Source organism: Archocentrus centrarchus, chromosome 5, assembly GCF_007364275.1.
Source record: "Archocentrus centrarchus isolate MPI-CPG fArcCen1 chromosome 5, fArcCen1, whole genome shotgun sequence".
NCBI lineage: Eukaryota > Metazoa > Chordata > Actinopteri > Cichliformes > Cichlidae > Archocentrus > Archocentrus centrarchus.
In genome coordinates, this window is record NC_044350.1 from 3797531 (window position 1) to 3819022 (window position 21492).

The 21492-nt window shown below is 40.7% G+C and overlaps 1 protein-coding gene across 1 annotated transcript in view; it reads right to left on the reverse strand.

Moving 5' to 3' along the window:
• The window catches only part of epha8 (eph receptor A8), a 146480-nt gene extending 128179 nt beyond the window's left edge, over positions 1–18301 (reverse strand). The window contains exon 1 of the mRNA XM_030728472.1: positions 18195–18301. Coding sequence (XP_030584332.1) covers positions 18195–18282 — 88 coding nt within the window. The 5' untranslated portion in view covers positions 18283–18301. The remainder of the gene's footprint in view (positions 1–18194) is intronic.
• Positions 18302–21492: the final 3191 nt, after the last annotated feature.

Sequence of the window (21492 nt, forward strand, 5' to 3'; positions counted from 1 at the left end):
AACAGAAACAGTCTTAAAATTGGCCAGATTGAGAAAATGAATGTTTTATACATTTGTGCCTTCCTCGTCCTTGTCTTTTCTATCTTCACTCACATCATGTTTTTTTTCTATATGTCCTCATATTCCCCTCTGATTAAATACTCATTGTCCTTTACTGCAGTCTCCCATATGTCTAACATGCTGTAAAAACAGTGGTTTGTTCAATGGTGTTACATTTACATTTAGAGGGTTTTCTCTGCTCTTTTTTCCATTTTCTTTCTGTCTTTCTCGCTGTGTCTTCTTAGCATTTGTTGCAGTGGCCCATTTTCCCCACAGGGATCATTAAAGCTTCATCTCGTTACCTCTACACCTACACTAACCTTCCTCCCTCCTCTTCCTCATCTCATCTTTCTTCAGACTCTCCCTGAAGTTTTTCTCCCCAGAGGCTCTTCTTTCCGCTGAATGTCTCCATTGTGGTGTAAGCATTTTGTCCTTGGTACCAAGAAAGCAGTGCAGCCGGTGGAGGGAGAAGAATGCTGAGAGACTCATGACGCTGTGATGCAGATGTTCCCTTCAGAGAAGACTTTGATTCAACTTTTCACCCTCTGCTTCTGAACTTATAAGGTAAAGTGCCACGATACGTTTAAAGAGGTTCAAAGTGGTCGACAGAGCCAACAACTGGAAAGGACAGGAATCAGTGTAAGGCACGCACACACACACACACACGCACACATAGAGTTTAGCATATGTTTAGGTCTTTTGGATATTGATATAATTTTCACAATTGTGGCTTTGTATGCCCCCACAATAAATAATCATAATCAAAAGAAAATAATCAAAATACAGTTGAGCTGTTTTATTCATATTTACTATTCTCAGTGACTCAAATTTGTTCACATAAATAAAAAACAATCATAAATTTTTCATTACTGATCATTTTTCTTCTATTCTTCTTATTTATTACTATTTTGATCATTACGAAGCAAATAGTATTAGTAAATATTGGGTTTAGTGTATTTATGATTGGAAATCTAATTTTAATCTTCATCTTTACTTTACTTTGGACACTTGTAACAAGTAAAATATTTAATAGGAAAGAGAGCCAAAGTTATTCATATCACCCCTGTTGTCAAAGAAATTGTTATTATTATTAGTTCACTGTGGAAATGGAGAGCGGAACTAATGGAAGTGGAACCAACATATTAATGGAAAGATGAGTGGAAGGGAAAAGTGTGGCGGTCATCTCTGCTTCCTTGTCGCCTTCAGGGGACTGTCAACAAAAGTAAATTGAAGAACTTGGGAGGAGGAGCGGGTTGAGGCTGGTGTCAGTGCATCGAGCTCCACCGTGCACGCACAGACGTCTGAAAGAAAGGAACTGCAACTGTCGACTTCCTGATCTCAAACCACTCCCGAACCCGAGACAACAACTGAAGCATCGAACCAGTGCTGGGAAGAATAGCTGGACTGTTGCTCCTCTTTTCAAATGTAAGTAAATTTTGTATTTCATTTGGAAATTAAGGTCCTTCCCCTTCCTGGAGGAAGAGCGGAGCACAAACCCAGTGTGTCTGAAGTCCAGTGTGAAGGCTGTGATGATTTGGGGTGACATGTCTGCTGGTTTTAGACTTGTGTTCTATCAAATCCAAATTTTATCTACCAGGAGATATTAGAGCGCTTCATGCTTCCACCTGCTGAGATGATGATTTTGTTTTCCACCAGTACTTTGCACCTGCCCACAGTGCCAAAACGAACCATTCTGACACTTTGCTGGTAGCAAACCCAAAAAAGAGAAGGTGAAGGCCACCATCAAAGCAAAGTGGGCATCATTATCACCTCAGCAGTGCCACAAGCTGACTGCTTCCATGCAGCGTTGCATCGGTGCTGTAAAGGAACCCCAACCAAGTATTGTACTGTAAAGAGTTTAATAATTTAAGATTTCTGATTTTCATGAGCTATACACAATGATCATCAAAATTTAAACAAGAAAAGGTTGAAATATTTCACTATAATGACCACAGAATATATGAAAGTTTACCTTTTTGAATTTGAAAAAAAGAAACATTTTCATGATATTCAATTTTGTTTTTAGCTGCATATGAAGTATTTCAAGCTAGTCATGGGACAGAGCTTTTACAATACTTTTAAAGGTGTGTCGTAGTTTGAATGACGGACTTCTGCTTACAATATTGTATTTTGCATCATTGCATTTATAGTCAGTTAACGGATCTGACTGTATCATCCATGGCTGTATCTTTTTTTCATTAGTTCTGCCAAAAATGAGAAAAAAAGTATCCATTCAGTGTCGGCATATTGAGAACAGTTTGTTTTCAAAAAAGAATAAATCAAAACTGAGCGGACGATCACTTCGTCAGAAAGTGATGCACAATACAGAGTCCAGAAGCTGTGGGATCATTCTACAGTCAAGCATAAGGTCAATATGCCTAACAAAGCAAAATTTTAACATTTAATATTCATGAAAATGTAAGTAAACAGACCCCCTTCAGAATCTTCAAGGCTACAAACTGGCATCGTGCACCGCCGCAGGGCCCCTCGGGACTCCAGCAGACAGAGAGTGAGGACCGAAAACTCGACCTGTTAGGTGTACTAAAGTGTTTCTCGCATTATCCCAGAGTAATAGGACTCTCCCAAATGCTTGATACTTTTTGATGCAATCGTTACCCAGCTCATGCATTTTTGATTTGTTGATTTTTCTAGCTCAGTGCTATAGGTGGCAACTTTCAGAGCAGAGAATTTTAATGTGTTTCTTTACTTTAAACTAACGTGGGGTAAAAACTGATAATGAAGCACCCTAAAATGAAAACATGTAGTGCAGAGATTTATTTCTGGCTGATTGTTTGTTGTTTTTGATTTTGATTTTCATCACCATACACTTATTACATATAAAGAATGAAATTGTGCATACAGGCTAAAACAAATTTCTGTGCCAGGCAGCAAATGTGTTGTTATGTGCTCCGTAGTTTTTAGGGGCCAGCCTCTAATGGCCACTGCAGGAATTGCAGTTTTTGGAAGTTCCACGCTGACTTTAATTTTAAGCCCTGGAGGTTGCTGGTTGCCTTTGAGACATCTGCCTTCTGATTGGCTGCCCGGTGCAAACAGAAGGCTTCAGCAGCAGGTGATTGGGGATACTGTGTTCACAGTTAGTTGTGCCTTAGATTACCATATTAAAGATATCACCTCTCATTATATTGAGATCCAAGAGTATAAAAAATGTGTGTTCAGAGCTTTTGGCTCACAGGAGTACAAACAATGACCTTATCATTTAAACCTTTAGTCATGCTTAACACGAGCACCCACCATTGTAACAGTATATACATGACAGAAAAAGAGGGGAATAATATGTCCACTTTAAATAAATATACAATATGTTACTCCTGCTGCAACATGGACAGATTGGTTTTCTTTTTCATAACTTGTAAGTATTTGAACACCGGAGACACAAGAGCACACATCATCATCACTGCCAGAGCTTCCGAAATTGTTATGGAAATGAAGCACAGAAGTGTGCACTGCACAACTTTTTCCATAATATCAGCACAAAATGCACTGGAGACAGCGCTTTTTCAACAAGGAAACAGCACAATACACCATAAACACGTCCCAGTTTACCCCTCTCCACAACCACAAGATTAGGTCAGAAAGAGCAGGCAGCGGAGTGCCTGCTCCTCTGCTGGAGAGCTGATGAGTTGATTCGGTTTACACTGGCAAGCTCAACCCAGCACAATCTCTCATATCTTATTTTACCAGGTGCTCCCATGTTTGAGCGTGGGACCCTGCTTTGTATATATATACCTGCAAAGCATCATGCTTGCTGCATGATGAAGGGTGGAGGATGCTCGGGGCCAGCGAGGCTCATCCATTCCCAGAGGAGAGGGGAGTGAATAGCAGGCTATACTGCTGCCTGGGCCTGCCTGGCTTCCCCAGGGAAAACATCCAGAGGGGTGTAGACGCAGCAAAGGAGAGACATACCAAGCTATTTATAGAGAAGGTAAAGAGGAGTGGTGGGGGAAAATGGGAGGAAGGGGTTGAAAACAAGAAGAGAAGAGACAGAAAAGTCTGAAAGAAGATGACAGAGTGTGATATCCATGGCCCACGGTGTCCACAGAGATCTGGGTAGACGTTGTCTGCAGCACCTGCTGAACAGAACAGATCTCCTGACTTGTAGCTCATGCTGCTGCAAAAGCTGACCAAGTATGCTCAACTTATTGATTTATGGCAGAGAGAGTTCATGCAGAGGTTAGCTGTGCTGAACTGAAAAGCAGCGAGACAGAGCAGAGAGAATAGTTAAGTCAAGATGAAGGTGATATTTTATCAATACGGACTCGACTTGCAGCCAAGCCCAGAGATCCCTGTGATGTTTCTATACCAGCTCAGTTCTCACCCTGCCTTTCTCTTTAATAAGTAAAATTACATTTCTTATTTATTTATTTTCCTGCATGCTGGCTGCTCCACCCGTAAGCCCCTGCGCTGTCAGCTCAATTCAGCCCCAGTACAGCATGTATGTCTCTATTTCAAACCGATGCCCTTTAATCATTTTCATCATTTCAGCAAGCTGACATTTTACATAAAGAGCTCTTATCATCCCTGGCTTACATTTAATGATGAATGGTGATAATTACTGTCAGTCAGTGTGTCTAACATGCCATGGTCACTTCACTGTTTCTGCTATGGAGTGTCCATGCTTAAAGAGAGAAAAGAGACTGCAGAATCAGTAGCAAGATAGCATTGAAAAAAAGTGGGGCACACACTTCAGCTTGTGTGTTCATGACTTCATTTCAGGAAAAACTTTGGGTGAGACATAAAGTTCTCTCTCTGGTTTTCCGCCTCCAGGGCGAGAGGCTGAAGAACATGTGGAGCCAGGCAACAAGAACACAACTACATAAAATGAATGACTGTATATGGCACACTTTAGACAACTATTGATTTGGTGTTGCCTTGACTGAAGTCTGTATTTCCTGCCACGTCTTACAGTAGGTTATCTGTACTTGTGGCAACCTGTCCATCAGCACTAGCTTAGCTGCATTCCTGTTAGTTTCCATTAATATAAGGGAATTACTGGACTAAAATTATAGGCTCCAGCACCCCCGCGACCCTGAACAGGATAAGCGGAAGAGATGAATGGATGGATAAATAATGAAGCACTTTTTTCAGTAGAGCTAAAGGCTTTAAAGAAGATGTGGTATGAAGTATAGACATCAGAGATATATAAGAGAATGTGTGGCACTTCTAAAGAAAAAAAAACCCTTTAAAATCCTTATTATAGTGCGTCAGCAAATCATTTTTTTTTATCAGATTTGACAGCTGTTTCTGTACTTGGAGCTGTTTTGTTGTTGTTATGCCCTACTAATAATTTACATAAAATTTTATCAACATACTGCTTCACAAAACTGCCCAAGAAAACTTAAAAGTTTCAAGATGCATTTGAAATAGTAAGACATACACGGCTATTTTTGTAAATGTAGCTTTTTGCCTTTTGGCCACATGTAAATGGTGTTTCAGGTCACTATAGAAACAATAGCAACACCATCATCTGTGTTCGCCACGCTATCAGTTTGAGAATTTTAGTGTAATAAGAAAAAGGCTACTTAAAATCCATGATTAAGGATATTCTGGAAAAATGTGGCTCATTTGGGTAGCAGTAAGCAGAATATTGTGAAACCTTGTGAAAAGATAAAATGCAAATTACAAAACCAAATTCTTTTGCTGTAAATGGGCTCCATCTTTTAAATGTCGCTCTTTTAGCTGAACATTACCGCTAGCACAAGAAATAATAATTTCTGTGTTCCAAGCTATCATTCGCCCAGAGGAGCCTACTATGAGAAAATTAACAGGGAAAGCAAGGTCAAGGGGAAACCATGTTTACATTAACAAAGTAGGACTCATCTTCATAAAATAAATATTTTGCACCTGATCTTTGTTGATAAAATATTTGAAAACAATACTGACAGAAATAAAATGTAAAAATTAACATGTTCATTAAAATTTTTTAATTTTTTTAATGCTTCGCATCTCAATTATTTCATTTGAAATATGTTGTGGCAGCAGAAGCAAACCAGTGAAAACTGTATCACTGCCCAAAAGCTGCTGGACCAAACTGTATGTGCATCCCAGTCGGGAGGGGGGGGGGTAGATTTGAATGAATGCAACACAAAGCAGTGACTCTCTGCGTCATTAGCCATCACTGAAATAAAGCAGTCTGAGCATGGAAACACCAGCAGCAGGAAGTAAGGTGTGTGAATCGGTATCAAAACATAATTTCTAATGCTCGACACAGTGACGTGCTGCTGTGTTAATGTGTTTGTTCCCCCCCCTGGAAGGGTGTCGGAGTGCAGAGAGCTAACTTGAGCTCACAAAAGTCTGCAGCACGCTGTCTGCTCAGGGACTCACAGGGATGCACTAGCTTTGTTGTTAATCTAGTTTGAGTACAACTAGATGAATGAGTTTATGCATTTGAAAAGGGCCATTTGTGAACAGAAGACAGATGTCAGAGAACAGAGAGGGGAATAAAGCAGTGTTTGGACTCCCTGCGTCGCAAGAGTTAGCCGCTGAATCCATTAAACATCACTGAAACAGCTGCCTGTAAGATCGCAGTCCTATCTGAAAGATTTTACATCTTCCTCTTTTCTCTTCCCGCTTGGCCATCGTAGTTTCGATGAATTTGTTTGCGTGTACCTTTCAGAATTTATCTCTGAGTTGTCTACATTCAAAAACACACAGGTAGTTGTGCTGGAAGAAAGTACGTGAAGAAAGTAGTAGGTCTTACAATTTGGGAAGATGGTGGTGCAGAGCTATATTGTTCCTTCCTCTTTTAAAGCTTTTTTTTTTTTTTAACCTTTGTGAGGACTTCTCAGTGTAACAGCCCAGGCTCTAGAAATGCTCCCCATGGCTGCCTCTGTGCTCTTGATGTATCTGAGAGTAATGATGAATTTGCTGTAAAATGTTGATAGTACACTGTAAAGGTCCGGAGGTCAGGATGGGCAAAGGGTCCTTTTAGGCTTCATCTACCACACAAACAGTGCTGTCCTCCAAACCAATGACAGGATGCTATTTTTGATTTTTTTTATACTAAATGCTGAGGTTACTTCAGCAGGAGGTAACTCATAGGCTAGACGCTGATGCAAGACATTGAAATAGACTTTTACAAACCTTTTGCCAAAATACGCTTCATTTAATTTATTCACTTTCTCCTCCTTTTATCTTTCTCCTCGATCTGTGTATAAAAGTAAAATATCTTGAACCCTTTCCTTTAGATTAACACTTCACATTTGCCAGACATTAATATCATCCCCACTGAGATACAGTAACTCACTTAGATGTATTTGCGGGATCATACACATGTACATATGTGTAGTCCCTCATGCAGTGCACATGTGTGTCTGGATTTTCATCATTCCCCTTGCCAGGTATTAATTGAATCAGGGATGTGATATATGGACAGATTAGTGGGTGTAAAACACATTATTTCCTTATGGAAACAGGCCCCGGGAAAGATCCATCAGCCTGCTTCATGGTTGCTTTGGGGCTTACTGCATCATACACGAGTACTTGACTTACCTGCCACTGCCACACCGATAGAATGTGCTTTCAATATGAAATTAAGACAGGATCTTTTTTCAAACTGTATATAAAAGTAGTCACTTCCAGGTTTAAAAAAGGGAAGTGAATGCAGGACTTGACTTTAAACCTGCATTCTTTCTAGCTAAGCCAGTAAAGTAAAGCAATTTACTTTAACACGGTAGCAGTGGCTGAGCAAACTGTTTCCACTTAGGTGGCTGGGCAGTGACCAGGGTAAATAGTCAGTAGGTTTGGGTCACTGACTCTTTCATTTACTCACTCACACAACAGTGACTGCTCATTGAGCTCTAGATCTGGTATTACAAGTAAACATTTAGAAGTCATGTGCTTTTCCTTCATATAACCATTGTTAGCTGAAGCTATTTGCGATAGTGTTATCAAGGTGAGACAATGTAACTTTGATGAAATGGTGGGAAATGTAAAACTATACTATAAGACTGTAAGATACTATATAAGACACTGACTCTTTTTTCCCCTTCAAACTTTCTTTAGTGTCGCTTTAAGGTAATCATCAGCAGGTGAACTAACAGAACAGTTTAAATGGGATAACAAGCAGAAAAAACATTTGGATATACTTCCATCCCACCATTGTCTTAACTGTTTATGAGGTAGTGCAAACAGTTAATGTTAATTGAACTTGCATGACTTTAGACAGTAGGAGGAACAGGAAAAGTGTTAAAGCTTGAACCTTGAACCTTCTTGCTGTGCTTTTAAATTCCAGAAAGAAGAATAACAGAATGTCTTTAATACCACATGTGTATAAAATCAAGCAGCTAGCTACGGAGTCTGCCTTTAGAAATATTTGTGAAAGAATGGCTCGTTCTAACGAACTCACTGAACTTTGTGATAGGATGCCACTGTTGCACCATGTAAGTTTGTGAAATTTCTTCCCTTCCGAGATATTCCTTGATCAACTGTAAGCAGCGTTGTTGCAAAATGGAAGTGCCATGAAATGGCGGGCACTGTAAAGATACAGGGAGAGGTCGTTGAGTTTGAGGCGTATAGTTCGTAGTCGTCAACGCTCTTCTGACTCAGAGTTCCAAACATTCGCTGGCATTAACATCAGCACAAAAACTGTGTGCTGGGAACTTCGTGGCATGAGTTTCCATGGCTGAGAAGCCCCTATAGGTGTAATATGTAGGTGGCCCAGTACTTTTGTCTATATCGTGTACGGTTATATAACTAAATGATCTCATATTATAAATAATGATTAATTTCAGCCAGTTATTACTTTAATAAGACCGAGTTGAGAGTAAAAAATTCACAGTGTAGTGTCTCTGTTAAAATGATTTTTACAGGTTGAATTTTCCCCACACTTTAAACACGAAGGTGGCAAAGCAGAAAGCAATAGCGAAGGTAATTTTAGAAGAGTCCAGTGACAGACAATGTCTTCCTGTCTATAGGGCCATCAGATCTGTAAAAGAAGCGTTTGTATTTCATGGGTCATGCTGAAAGGCATTGATATCAATCTATTTTTCCCTTTACTCAGAGGACATGAATTTACACTCTGTCGGCCTGTTGCAGTTTGAGCTGCTGTGACTCAGAGAAACGCTCTTCACAAAGTGAGCCGTGCACAAACTTTGAGTTTGACCTTATTAGTTGGATGGCTCTTTGTCGCAGCAGCAATTGGAACAGGTTGGCAGGTTTGCCGGCGTTTATCAGAGCATATTAGGCCTTCACTGGGCTTCTATTAAACTTAATGAACATTTAAATCCTTTAATGGATTGAAGGGAATTGAGAGCGGCAAATTATCAGCTAGACGCTCTCCACTGGTGTTGATAAAGACACTCGCCGATGGAACTTGAAGAGACGCATTTTAGACAGCAAGCCTCCCCCTCTTTTCCTTTCTTCATCTCACTTTGTGCTCTCACTGTGACTGTCTCCATCCCTCCTCCTTTCTCTCCTTTCACGCTGTCCCTTCCCCCCTTATCCTTCTATCACACAGCCTCCCTTTTGTTTCTAACATAACCTGTGCTCCTCTTCCAGTCTATAACAGAGGAGACGAGGCTGCTGCTGCAGAGCCAGATCTTTGTCATTCATCAGTCCCCGTGAAGGGAACATCATAGAGGTCTCCCTCCAGGAGGGATGTGCTAACACAATCACAACACCAGCCCATTACAGAGCTGTCAAGCATCACCTACAACTGTCTCTCACTCTTTTGCTTTATCTTCAGCCATCCCAGTGAGGCATCCTCAAGCCCACATGCTAGCAGAGCACAGAAACATGAATTACCCAGCAACACACCTGCGATTATAAAGAGCAGCAGAGCCTGCACAGAGGCTGCTGAACTCTGGCAGGCCCAGCATCAGCCCCTGTTAATGGGTGGAAAGGGCTCTAGAGAGCCCCCTGTTTTGTGAGGCCTGGTTGGCTTCAGCACTAGGAGGGCAGCCACAGCCAGTCATATTGATTTGGTAGCTCCTGTATTTCTGTTGACAGCTGGCTAACAAGGCTGATGTCTCAATAAAGACTGGTGCCTAGGGGAGAAAAGGTATGTGTGTTTGAGGGGGCAGCTGGGTCGGCCAACAGCAACCTGTGTTGAGACAAACCAACAGACAAAGGGATGGAATAGTTCATGCCCTCTGTTTTTTTTTAATGCACTCCTACGGCACTCCTCTTCTCAGGATGACACTGGAAACTCTTACTGTACTGAGCTCAAACTCAGCAGAAAAAGAGGAAAATTTCTTATGCTTGCAAGTACGGATAGATTCTAATGCAATATATCACAGTAAACTGCAGTCATTTGCTGTTAAAGACACAATTAATATAACTGACTTCAAAGCCTATTTTATGTCTTTGTTTCAAGGTAAAATCGTGACTAACTTTAACAAAGCTCTGCTGTATATCTCCTAATACTCTCCACTCCATTATTGATCGGGACCAGACAGCTTTAAGTGATAGAGCAAAACAAACAAAAGAAGAATGTTGGTGAGAAAGAAACACAACATGACAGACTGATTGATTGGCGAGGCCAGGCATGTATTTTTGATGCATGAGACTTCAGGATATAGTTTGGCTGCTCGGTGTGGTTAGGGGTGGAAAGAAATATCAATAAAAGGCTTCCAAGCTAAAATACTGTCTGAGTACTGTCTGCCTCATCAATCAATCAGTCTGTCAGGTTGGGTCCAAGTATGGCTGTTTTATATATGAGGTTTTAAATGGACTTGCAGAACATCCTTTAAATTAATTTAATAATCAAATGATGGACTGAGGGGCTGACATTGAGGCCACCGCTAGAGGGAACTGTGAGGTGCCTCATAGATTTGGAATAGCTTACCAGCAGCAATAAAGGAATGCGCCACATATCCCACATTTAAAGGTCATCTCAATCAATGGCTGATGGTAAACCAGGTTTGTGATATGTTATTTGTGTTTCTTTGTTTTTGTTGTAAGTTTTGTGTGAACTGCTCAGAGTCTACAGATGCAAATTAGCAGTTTTGCTATAACCTGGCATGTTTACACCTTATATTTATACTGATATCCATTAACATTGGCTGTCCTTGTTAAAAAGTAAAGAAAGGAAGGAAGAAAAAGCCAGGTCAAAAACACCCTCTCTTTTTAGCAAGCCTGCAAAAGTGTCCTTAAGTGCTCGGACTTAGCCGCTTAATCCCGTGGGGTCTCAACTGAAATCCTTACCCCAACTCTAAGTCTAAGTTTTTACTGAATTGTTCTCCCCAGGTTTGGCAATCACAAAGAAAGAAAGTAATGATTCTAACAAAAAGAATTTACATTTTTGTTTTTTTTTTTGCCTTTCTCCAAACTGTAGGGTTAGGGTAGGGTTACCAGCTATAGTACTGTGAAAAACTGTTAGCCCCCTAAACCTGAAAACTGGCTGTGCCCCCCTTGGCAACAAAAACTGCAATCAAATGTTTGCAATAATCAACAATGAGTCTTTCACGTTGCTGTGGAGGATTTATTTTATTATTTTAAAACATTCATTTAATTCAGCCACATTGGAGGGTTTTCAAGCATGAGGTCATTCCAAAGGTTTGGCCACTCCAAGCTTTAATTTTTTTCTTTGTTTTGTTTTATTCTATTAGCCATTCAGAGGTCAATTTGCTGTTGTAGGAATCTGCATCATTGTCCATTATCCAAGTGTGATTTAGCTCCAGGACACAATTACAACAAGTCATCCAGGTCTTGAAGCAGGAAAGCAGCCCCAGACCATCACACTACCGCCACCATGTTTGACTGTTGGTTTGATGTTCTTGTTATGAAATGTTGTGTTAGTTTTATGCCAGATTAACGGGAGGCAAAAAGTTCAACTTTTGTCTCGTCAGTCCAAAGAATATTTTCCCAAAAGTCTTGGAGATCACTGAGATGTTATTTTGACAACTGTGAGACAAACCTTTGTGTTCTTTTTGGTCAGCAGCGGATTTTTTTGCCCAGTCTCTTTCTTATTGTTGAATCATGAACTCTGACCTTAACTGAGGCAAGTGAACCTTCAGTTCTTTAGATGGTGTTCTGGGTTCTTTTGTGCCCTCCTGGATGAGTCACTGATGCGCTCTTGGAGTAATTTTGGTAGGACGGCCACTCCTGGAAAGGTTCAACACTGTTTTCTCCATTTGTGGATAACAGCTCTCACTGTGGTTCACTGGAGTCACAAAGCCTTTGAAATGGCTTTGTAAGCCTTTCTAGACTGATAGATGTCAATGACTTTTTTCTCTCAGCTGTTTCTTTAGATGGCGACATGATGTGTTTATTTTGAGATCTTTTAGCCTGCTTCACTTTGGCCTCTTTCCCCACCAACAGAGTTCCGGTGCCGGTGCCTTAATTTGAACCGTTAGGCGGGTTTTCCACCTCGGAAGCACCCGGTGCTCGGCCAAAGAACGGGTTCAATTCCGACCCTGCAAACTAGCTGGTCTCGAACCAAGAACGCGTGACGAAAGCGGCAGAAGGGCACGACTCTGCCATCTCAACATCAAGTTTTCTACCATGTAAAATGTGTATTACATGAGAAAAGCGAAGCGATTTTCACGGCTGTGAATTATGTTGGGCTCTAAGGCTGAACTTGCTGCTTTGTATCAGCTCATATCACAGATAAAAGGACACAAAGTGCGTACTTGTCGTCTTGCTCTAATCGCTGTCTGTGTTTCCCTCTGTGCTGCACACGAGCTGCTGCAGTAGTTTGGTTTGGACCGTAAAACGTATTTGCAGCACAAGAAAGGGGAGCGTGTTCTCCCACGTTTGTGCGCTTCGGCTTCCGTGTCCAGACGAGGACCCGCCCACACATACGTAAAGGAGCAGTTCACAGAAACGCGGTGGGAACGGGGGCCCGTTCTTAAGCGTTTCGCTGGTTCATTGGGAACAGCACGGGCACGGGCACGCGAACCGGCTCCTCGGTGGTGGGAAAGTAGCATCTGTCAGACAGGTTCTACTTCAGGGATTTCTTGATTCAGCAGGTCTGGCAGTAATCAGGCCTTGGGTGTGACTATTGAACTCAGCTTTCCATAAAAAGCAGTTAATTCATGATTTAACAAGGGGAGTATCCCAAATAGTTAAGAATTAATAAATAATATAAATGGGTAAATGTGAACACAACCTTTCCTTAACACTTACCTGGTTGATGTTAAGACTTTAATCAGCTTCAGCACTTGTTATAAAATAAAGATGTTATTTGTAGATCACAGCACATTTAGGGCTAGGGTTGGAGTTACATTTTAGCCACATGCTAAAAACACGGTTTCAGAAACTCTTAGCTGTTACCTTTTATATCAAGTCTCTTCCACGTATTTGGGCTTCTGATACAAAACATCCATTTGGCTATGCCATGTTGGTGACAATTCAAATAAAGGGGTAGATGGGACATTAATCTTAACCCTAGTTTTAAACAGGTCACTGATGGGTGTTAGGAGGTTAAGCAGCTTCTATGCTTAAAATAAAACAAAAATGCTTTTTCTTAACTCTGTAATGTGCTACAGAAAGGTTTCCTCTCCAAGCTTTTAATAATGTCAAGTCCTCCCACATTTTAATTTCATGTGGTGCAAAAAAAAAAAAAAAAGTGAGTAGATTCTCTATTGACTGAGGAGAGATCAATATAAACAGCAGAGCTGACTCTAGCAGCGATCAAATTCAAAAGCGTTTCTTTTTGCACAAGCAAAAATTTTGTCTTTCCCTTCTGTTGCACAAAGAGAGGGAAAAACTGAAACTCCCAACACTCCAGCTGCTTTCAACTTTTCTTCCTTCATTTCCTTTTTAAATTATGTGCTCAAATCTTAAAAATAATGCAAAAATAATCTTGGCTGCGACTCATTGTTTCCCGCCTCTGGGTCTCTTTTCCCCAGTTGGTCTTCCTGCAGCAGAGGTATGTAGTAATAATCATCTACCTACAGTTTGCTCATTAGCAGTGAGTCCCGCTCTCTGCATGGGTCTTTTCATGTTTCTCAGTACTGACAACTACCTGAAGGAACGCTCTGTGTCCTCGATGGGAATGCGACAGTGTGAAGCGGTATGCCAGAGTTGAGTCAGGGACAGTGCTCACAGACAGGATGGGCTGCTCAGGGAAAACCACCACCCCCGTACAAGCAAAACTTGTAATAAAATGTGGGAGCTGCCGCGAGATGTGTTGCTTCCTGTGCGAGTGTGTCTGTTTGGCCTACGATGACTTTTCTGAAGGCAGATATAAATACAGATGATGAGTATTTTGTGCCAATAACTTTGATGCGGCCATTTTTGTCCCTGAAAAGCCTGTCAAAAATAGGTCTGCACGTCCTCTCTGAATGGATTCCTTGAAAACATTATTTCTGCACCAAATAGCTCCTAGTTTGAAGCACACTTGCTGCTGGTGTTGATGTTTACAGCTTACAGCTTCAAGAGACTCTACAGGAAGGAGGTTCTTTCACGTCTGAGACTAAAATCTGAATGCAGGATTCTCAGCTTTGCTCTTCTATTTACAGGAAAGCAGAGTTATATATGGAGACCAAAGAGCATAGAATTAGAATTTAAAAAATAATAATAATAGTAACCCCTACTGAATCAGTAAGCAATGAATAACTTACTGTAAGCAGATTATAAATGAATCCAGAATATTTCTTTGCAAGGCAGATATTTTTCCCGTTATCTGGTTGGCCGTTCCTTCGGCCCGGTGACCAATCACATAACTGGATCTCGCGTGTTTAGCAGAAAAAGCCAGCAGTGAACAGCAGCATGATGAAGCGTTACTCTGAGCCAAAAACAGAATCTGGAAGTAAACATTAAAAAAAAATAAATACATGGAGAAACTAAAAATGACTTTGCGTCGTCCTTCAGAGCGTTTCATCATGAGGGGAGCCTTTAGTTTAAAACATTTCCTGGAATATTTCAAATTACATGTCATTTCAATGTAATGTAAAATAATTACATATTATTAATATTAATAATTAATCAATTGTACTACTTAAAACAGTTTTTTGTTTTGTTTTTACTTCAGCTTCCGTCTGTGCAAATAATAAATTCTCACACGTTAAACTTAAAATATACTGCTGTCAAAACCTCCAACACTTTTTAACAAATCGTGTTGTATCAGTAAAATAGTTTAGCCGATTATCTTATTTTTTTAACTGACTTTTTTGATCGCTCATCTTAAGATTAAAAGGAAAATCTAAATTTAAAAAAGAAGAAAAAAAAAAAGAGGTCACCGGCAAGATTACAGTTTTCATCAAAATCATGAAAATCGGTTACTTAAGTTTGAAGATTTATTTTTACATGAATTACTTTTTAACTGAATCAGTTTAGTGTTTGTCTGCGTACCAAACTCATTCTTAAAATACTATATTAATTTTGTGGGCACATGAAAAGTTTTGGATATGCAAGCTTTTCACATAAACCTTCCTTACTTTATACGCGACATTTAAACAGCAAAGCTTTATGTAAGTTCATGAGGTTCTAAAGTCCATCCCTGCAAATGAAATATGCTGCTGCGCACAGAAGCTGCACATCGTGACAGGTTTGCCTACAGCTCCTCTGTTTTCTGCCTAGAAAAAAGCAGTGATCAGATTCTATAATAATTACTGTGGCTTTCGGGCACACAATGGATTCGGTGCAGGATTCAATATTACGCTTCTCCAATTGAACAACACACAAACACGTTACGAGATGTCAAAATATCATTGTTTTCCCTTTGTCTCTTTGTTCCTCGAGGTCTGACCCCTCCTAATCTCTCACACACACACACACACACACACACACACACGCACACACACACAACACACACACAGTTGCTCCAATGTAAGTAACTAAGACAGTGTTTGAAGGACATCTGAGGTATGATAAAACTGAATATCTACAATTGAAAGTCTGGCTGTGTGTGAAGGCACAGGCAGCCTCACAGAAACACCTCTGGCCATTTGTTTGTATCTACACAGGATGAATACGATGAACAAAAACAAAATGGCTGGCCCTGGCTCCCGCTCTAATATACATACTCCAGTCGGTCTGAGCTCGGCACAACCGCAGTACCTGTTCTTTCAACAATTTCATTTCTAGCGCTTCATTTGGTTCCAAAGGTTCTCTCTTCCGTGTACATGTATATCTGTAATTGCCCTTGGGTCAGACTGCAGTGAAGCAAAGAGGAGAAATTAACATTTTCGCCATTGTAATTTTTTTATTATTATTATTTTTTAAATTCAATGGATAGAACAAAACTGCCAAAAAATAAAGAGTTCCCTTTTCCACATCAGCTTTTTCTTGCTTGAGCTTTGATTTGCAGAAGAACGAAAGCAGCAGCTCCTCTTAAGACGCATTTCAAGAAAACTGATCTGTTTTTCACAATTATCTGATAAATGAGGCAGCGCAGTGCAATCTAAAGGGATGGTTTTATATATATTATCACCTCTCAGGGGGACTTCTGTTCATGGAGTGAGGATTTCTTTAGATGAGCCGGTGTGAACAGAAATCAGTTAACTGCTTTGACTGAGATGTTGAATAGCTGAGTAGGAGCGGCTTTGTTATGAGCTTTCAAACTTTGTCATGACAGAACAAAGACAGTAAGTGTACTAAAGGGAGGGCGGGAAAAAACATTTGCTCCTCTCACATCTGTTGCTGTGTTTTCTGAATGAACCTATAAATACAATTTATTAGAAGCAGTGGAATAACATTTATTTTAAAGCTTTTTTATTGTTTTTTTTTTGTTTTTTTTTTTAAGGGGGATTTTCTGAATCCTGAAAAGCTTTGATTCATTTTAGGAAACTTTTTTTAGGCAAAAATACTAAAATACCATTTCCCATAATTCCTGTATTTACACAGTCAGATATCAAATTAAGAAAAATGTTCTAAAAACTATAATAAATTGCCTCAACTATTTGCATATTTCTGAAGATTAAATTAAATGAAGCAATCATGAATCATGTTGATATAAATGGATTTGCGAATTATCAGTAATTTGAGCTGTTTTTATTGAGTTGTGTTATTGAGTTGTGAACTTAAAGTGATGGATAGTAAAACTTGTGAGAGTTTCTAAACTTGAGTTTTTACTTTTATATTTACAGCCCTTTCATCGATTGTTTGTGGAGCGGATAGATGAGGAAGTTCCTGAATTCAGTGAACATGTAAGACACAAGAAAGATGGGAGCACCTGACATGGATCTGAGCGAACGCTGTGGTCCAATCAGGACCACCGAAGGATGCAGGGCTTTAAATGCGGCATAAAGATAACGCGGGATTTTAAAGGTGGTGGACTGGACTGGTCTCACCACAACCAACCTGACTAATACTGGATACCTCTCCACTGCTGAGGTGATCCCACCTGACCCAAAGTGCTGGTCCCCCCCCCCAAAAAAAAACCTCATCTTCTTTCACTGCTGCTTTTCTTGTCTTCCTGCAGCAGATAAAGCTCAATGTGTTCGTGAAGGGTGAAGAAGAGGCCTAACAGTGAGTCGCTGCTGTCACTCAGCCTCCTGAGATGAGACCTATGTCAAGGACCCCTGCCACACTCGCACACAAAACATAAAGGAAGGTGTCGGGGGACTTTGTGGCGTGCGTGTGCAGCATTAGTTGAACAAGTGACAACAACAGTTTTCCGTCTCATGGCGGAAAGATGAAGGACAGGAGGATGGAGGAAAACAAACCCAGGCTGGGCTTTGGGGAGCAAAGTGTGTGTTACTAGACTATAGGGGACAAGGACACTCTCGCACACGCACGCACACACACACACACACACACACACACACTTTTTCAAGAAGCTCACACAGAATCCAAGGAAAGGTTCAGCTCAGATAACACACAGGAAAACGCGCAGACACATACACTTAAACGTCACCGCCTAACCCTCGGCAGACACATGCGCTCTTACTGCAGCTGACACGCAACCACGGCCAAATATGAGCAATGTCAAGATGAGTTCGTACACACACACACACACACACACAGCATGCAGACATCAGGCGGATTTCCTTGAGTTGCCTCCGCCGAGAAAACTTTGATGTCATGCCCCTGGGTTAAGACGTCCTCTCTGAAGTGCGTGTTTACATTTGTTCATGTGTTTGTGTGTGCGTGTGTGTCACGCATCGGACTAATTGTCAGAGTGTTTTCCACACGGGAGCTCCACATGTATGAAGTTAATCCCCGCTGTCTGACAGTACGTACTATTTAATTCTGTCTGTTCAACAAACACACACACACACACACATACACGCACTCTCTCTCTCTCTTACCTTCATTGCTGTTAGTTCCCGAGGTGCCCACAGCCTGTAGTGATATAGTCCATAGCAGCATCGCAGCCAGCCCCGGATCTGAAGCCATGGTGTTCTCCCTCACAACCCGCCAGTCTCCCTCTGCCTCTCTCTCCCTCTCTCCTCTCTTACTCCCTCGCCCTCACTCTCCCTCTCTGCAACTCACTGCCTCTTCCTCTCTCTCGCTCTTCACTCTCCTCCTTCTTCTTCTTGTGTCCCAGGGTTGAAAGAGAGAGTGAGAGCGGAGCGCTGAGGAGCAATTGTGTGTGCGTATGTGTGTGTGAAGGCTGCGAGCTCATTGGGTTGGTGTTAGAGGCTGCCTCTGTGGCTCGCTTCAGTCTGCCAGCTCCCTCATCCACACACACACGTACATAGATAGAGTTTCGGCAGGCAGAAGGAGGGAGGGAGGGATGATTGTGTCTTTCAAAGTGGCGGCAGCCAATTAGAGCGCGGCGTTGGGAGTAAATGCTCTCTCAGAACGCCACACCCTCCCGTCCTACCTGCCTGGCCAACTCTCACTTTCTGTTTATCTCTCTGGGTCATGAGCTGGCACACTGCTACACCCCAACTCCTCCCTCTCTCCTGCTCTCCCTCTCTCTCTCTATTTACCCTCATTTGTCATTGGCTCGCCTCTCCCCCACAAACACACACTCTCACCTACCCAGTGGCAAATATCTGACTGATGGGATAAACTGAAAACAGCAGCATGTCTGCGAGGCCCAAGGACAATGATCGGTTATCGATCTTCCATATTGCATTCATAAAGCTATTACCTTCACTATGACCAGGCGCAGCAGAGTGCGACTTCACATGTGTGCGTCTGTGTGTGAGAGAGAGACACTGTTATTCAAGCACCGTGATCATGCATTGATTTGTGTGAAGGTGGGAAATGTGCAAGACCACGGCACCCGTCCTGATCAATGATATTTTTCTCCCTCTCTGGACCCACATGCACATCTTCACGCTGCAGTGACCCGAGCCATGCTGAAGTAAAATTGTTAAGCACACATACACGTGTATGCGTGCACACACCGGTTCATGAGGCTGACAGAAAATTAGATTTTATTAGTTAGCAACCTTTTTATTCATGAGGTGCGATCACTGTGAACTGATGTGAAACTAATAAAATACAGCTGACAGAACATCCTTCGCAGTTCTGGGTCTGCTCCGCTGGTGAAGATCGTGTCACATGTTTGAAAACTCGAGACAAGCTGCTAAATAGACCTTGAGGTGAGAGTGTTTGCTCAGCTGTTGTTTCAGTGTCGCCAAGCACCAGCCTCTGGAGCTGAAAAATGAAGCCAACACGGGAAATGCCAAAAAACTGCAGTTCCTGTATGTGCCACTTGAGGCAGGCTCCAAAAGCGAGTCAGTCCCCATCAGCTCTCATGTTAGAACGTTTACAGCATTAAAGGACATGTTTACAAAAAAAGGTTTTGCTCTCAATATATAGTTTCCCCTTTCAAAACAACTGCACTATATTGCTTTATAATTCACCCATATGTATTTTGTTGAGGCTCAGATTTAGAGATGTGGCTGCTCTGACTGCCGGGTGTGCTAAGACAGGTGGCTGTAGCCAGTGGCTGTCTGCCAGGCCTCACCTCCACCAACTGGACCTCTCCACCATATCTGGGCTGTCGGTACCATTTGGAGCCTTTTAATGGACTTACCTTACAAATATTGTAGCCCATCCAAGAGGTTCGTGCTGAGTGAAATTATTTAATAGTCTGTTACATAGCACATATGCATGTTGCACCCGTCCAATTTCTGATACAGCTTTGTAACCAAAGTAGTTATTCTTGGCACCATACTCTCGTCTCCAAATAAGGTTTCTTCTGGCTCCAGAAAAAAAAGAGATGGCAGCAGCCAAAAAGCTAACACCGGCACTGCAGAGTCCAAAAGCAGTAAGTCACGGCGGCTACGTCCATTTTTTATGTACAGTCTTTGGTTAGGATTTCACTTTTATACACTTAGTGTGACAAACAAATATCAGACTTGTTCTCTGTTTTTTACTTATGTGTAGTTATAGTTATTCAGTAACTTTTTCGCATTAAAAATAATCGATGTTAATTAAAACAGAAGACCAAAAAATAAAAAAAGGACCTCTTCACTCCATCCCGGCATGCCAATTATAGCACGTCATACAAACAATTCAAATAAAAAAACATAAACAGCACATATGAAAGTGAAAACTTCAGTTTAAAATAAAGATGAGAGGAAGTGTACAGCAGTCACTGCTGATCCTTTTTTGCTCTTAAAATCCAAAAAGATCTTCATCAAACTCATCTTTCATCTTTCCTTTCAGTCTATTAAGCATAGACTCAAAGATTGCTGTCTTAACCTTATTTTCAGATCTCAGCATGAAGCTGTGATCGAGCCGACCGCAGTGAGAGAATAAAAAAAAAAAAAACAGACCAAACTTTTCATGTTTGGTATTTCGGAGCAGTCGCCTAATAAACAGACGTCAGCAACACCAACAACTCGGGACCTCAGCTATTTTTGCCCAGAATGACATCACGATTATACGTTTCCACTACAGCGTAAAAACATCCTAGCCTCTGTTTTACATTTCAGCCAAACCGTCTGACACCAGCTGTAGTGTTGGACTGTGACAGCAGCTTATACTGTGTCAGCATCCCTCTGGCTTCTTTCACACATTTTATATATGTATATTTTTTAATAAAAATAATAATTAGTTTTACAGTTCAACTGTTATTATTAATATATTTGTACTACTACTACTACTACTACTGCTACTACTGCTACTCCTCCACCTCCTCCTCCTCCTCCTACTACTACTACTACTAATAATAATAATAATAATAATAAGGCATGTGTCAGCTATTATTAATATTAATAATTTGTATTTTCAGTTAATACAGTTTTCTGCTACTATTAAAAAAAAAGTAAAATTAATCTTTTACTTGTAATAAAAATTATAACAGTGTAAACAATATAGATTTGTTTCTACTTGTACTGCTAATACTACTACTACATCTGTAATTTTTATTATTTGTATCAGTAAAAGTAATTCATAACTAATAATGAAAATAATACAGCTGCTTTTATACTATGTCAATACTATTAATGCAAATAACACAACTAATGTTAATAGATTTGTTTGTACTATGTTGCTGCTAATACTGGATCTAATACTGACTAATACTGCAACTAATACTACAACTGACAGATCCAAAATAGATCGTAATAGAAATTATTTTTCTAAGATATAATTTTTATGAGCCCATATAATAATAATAATAATAATAATAATAATAATAAT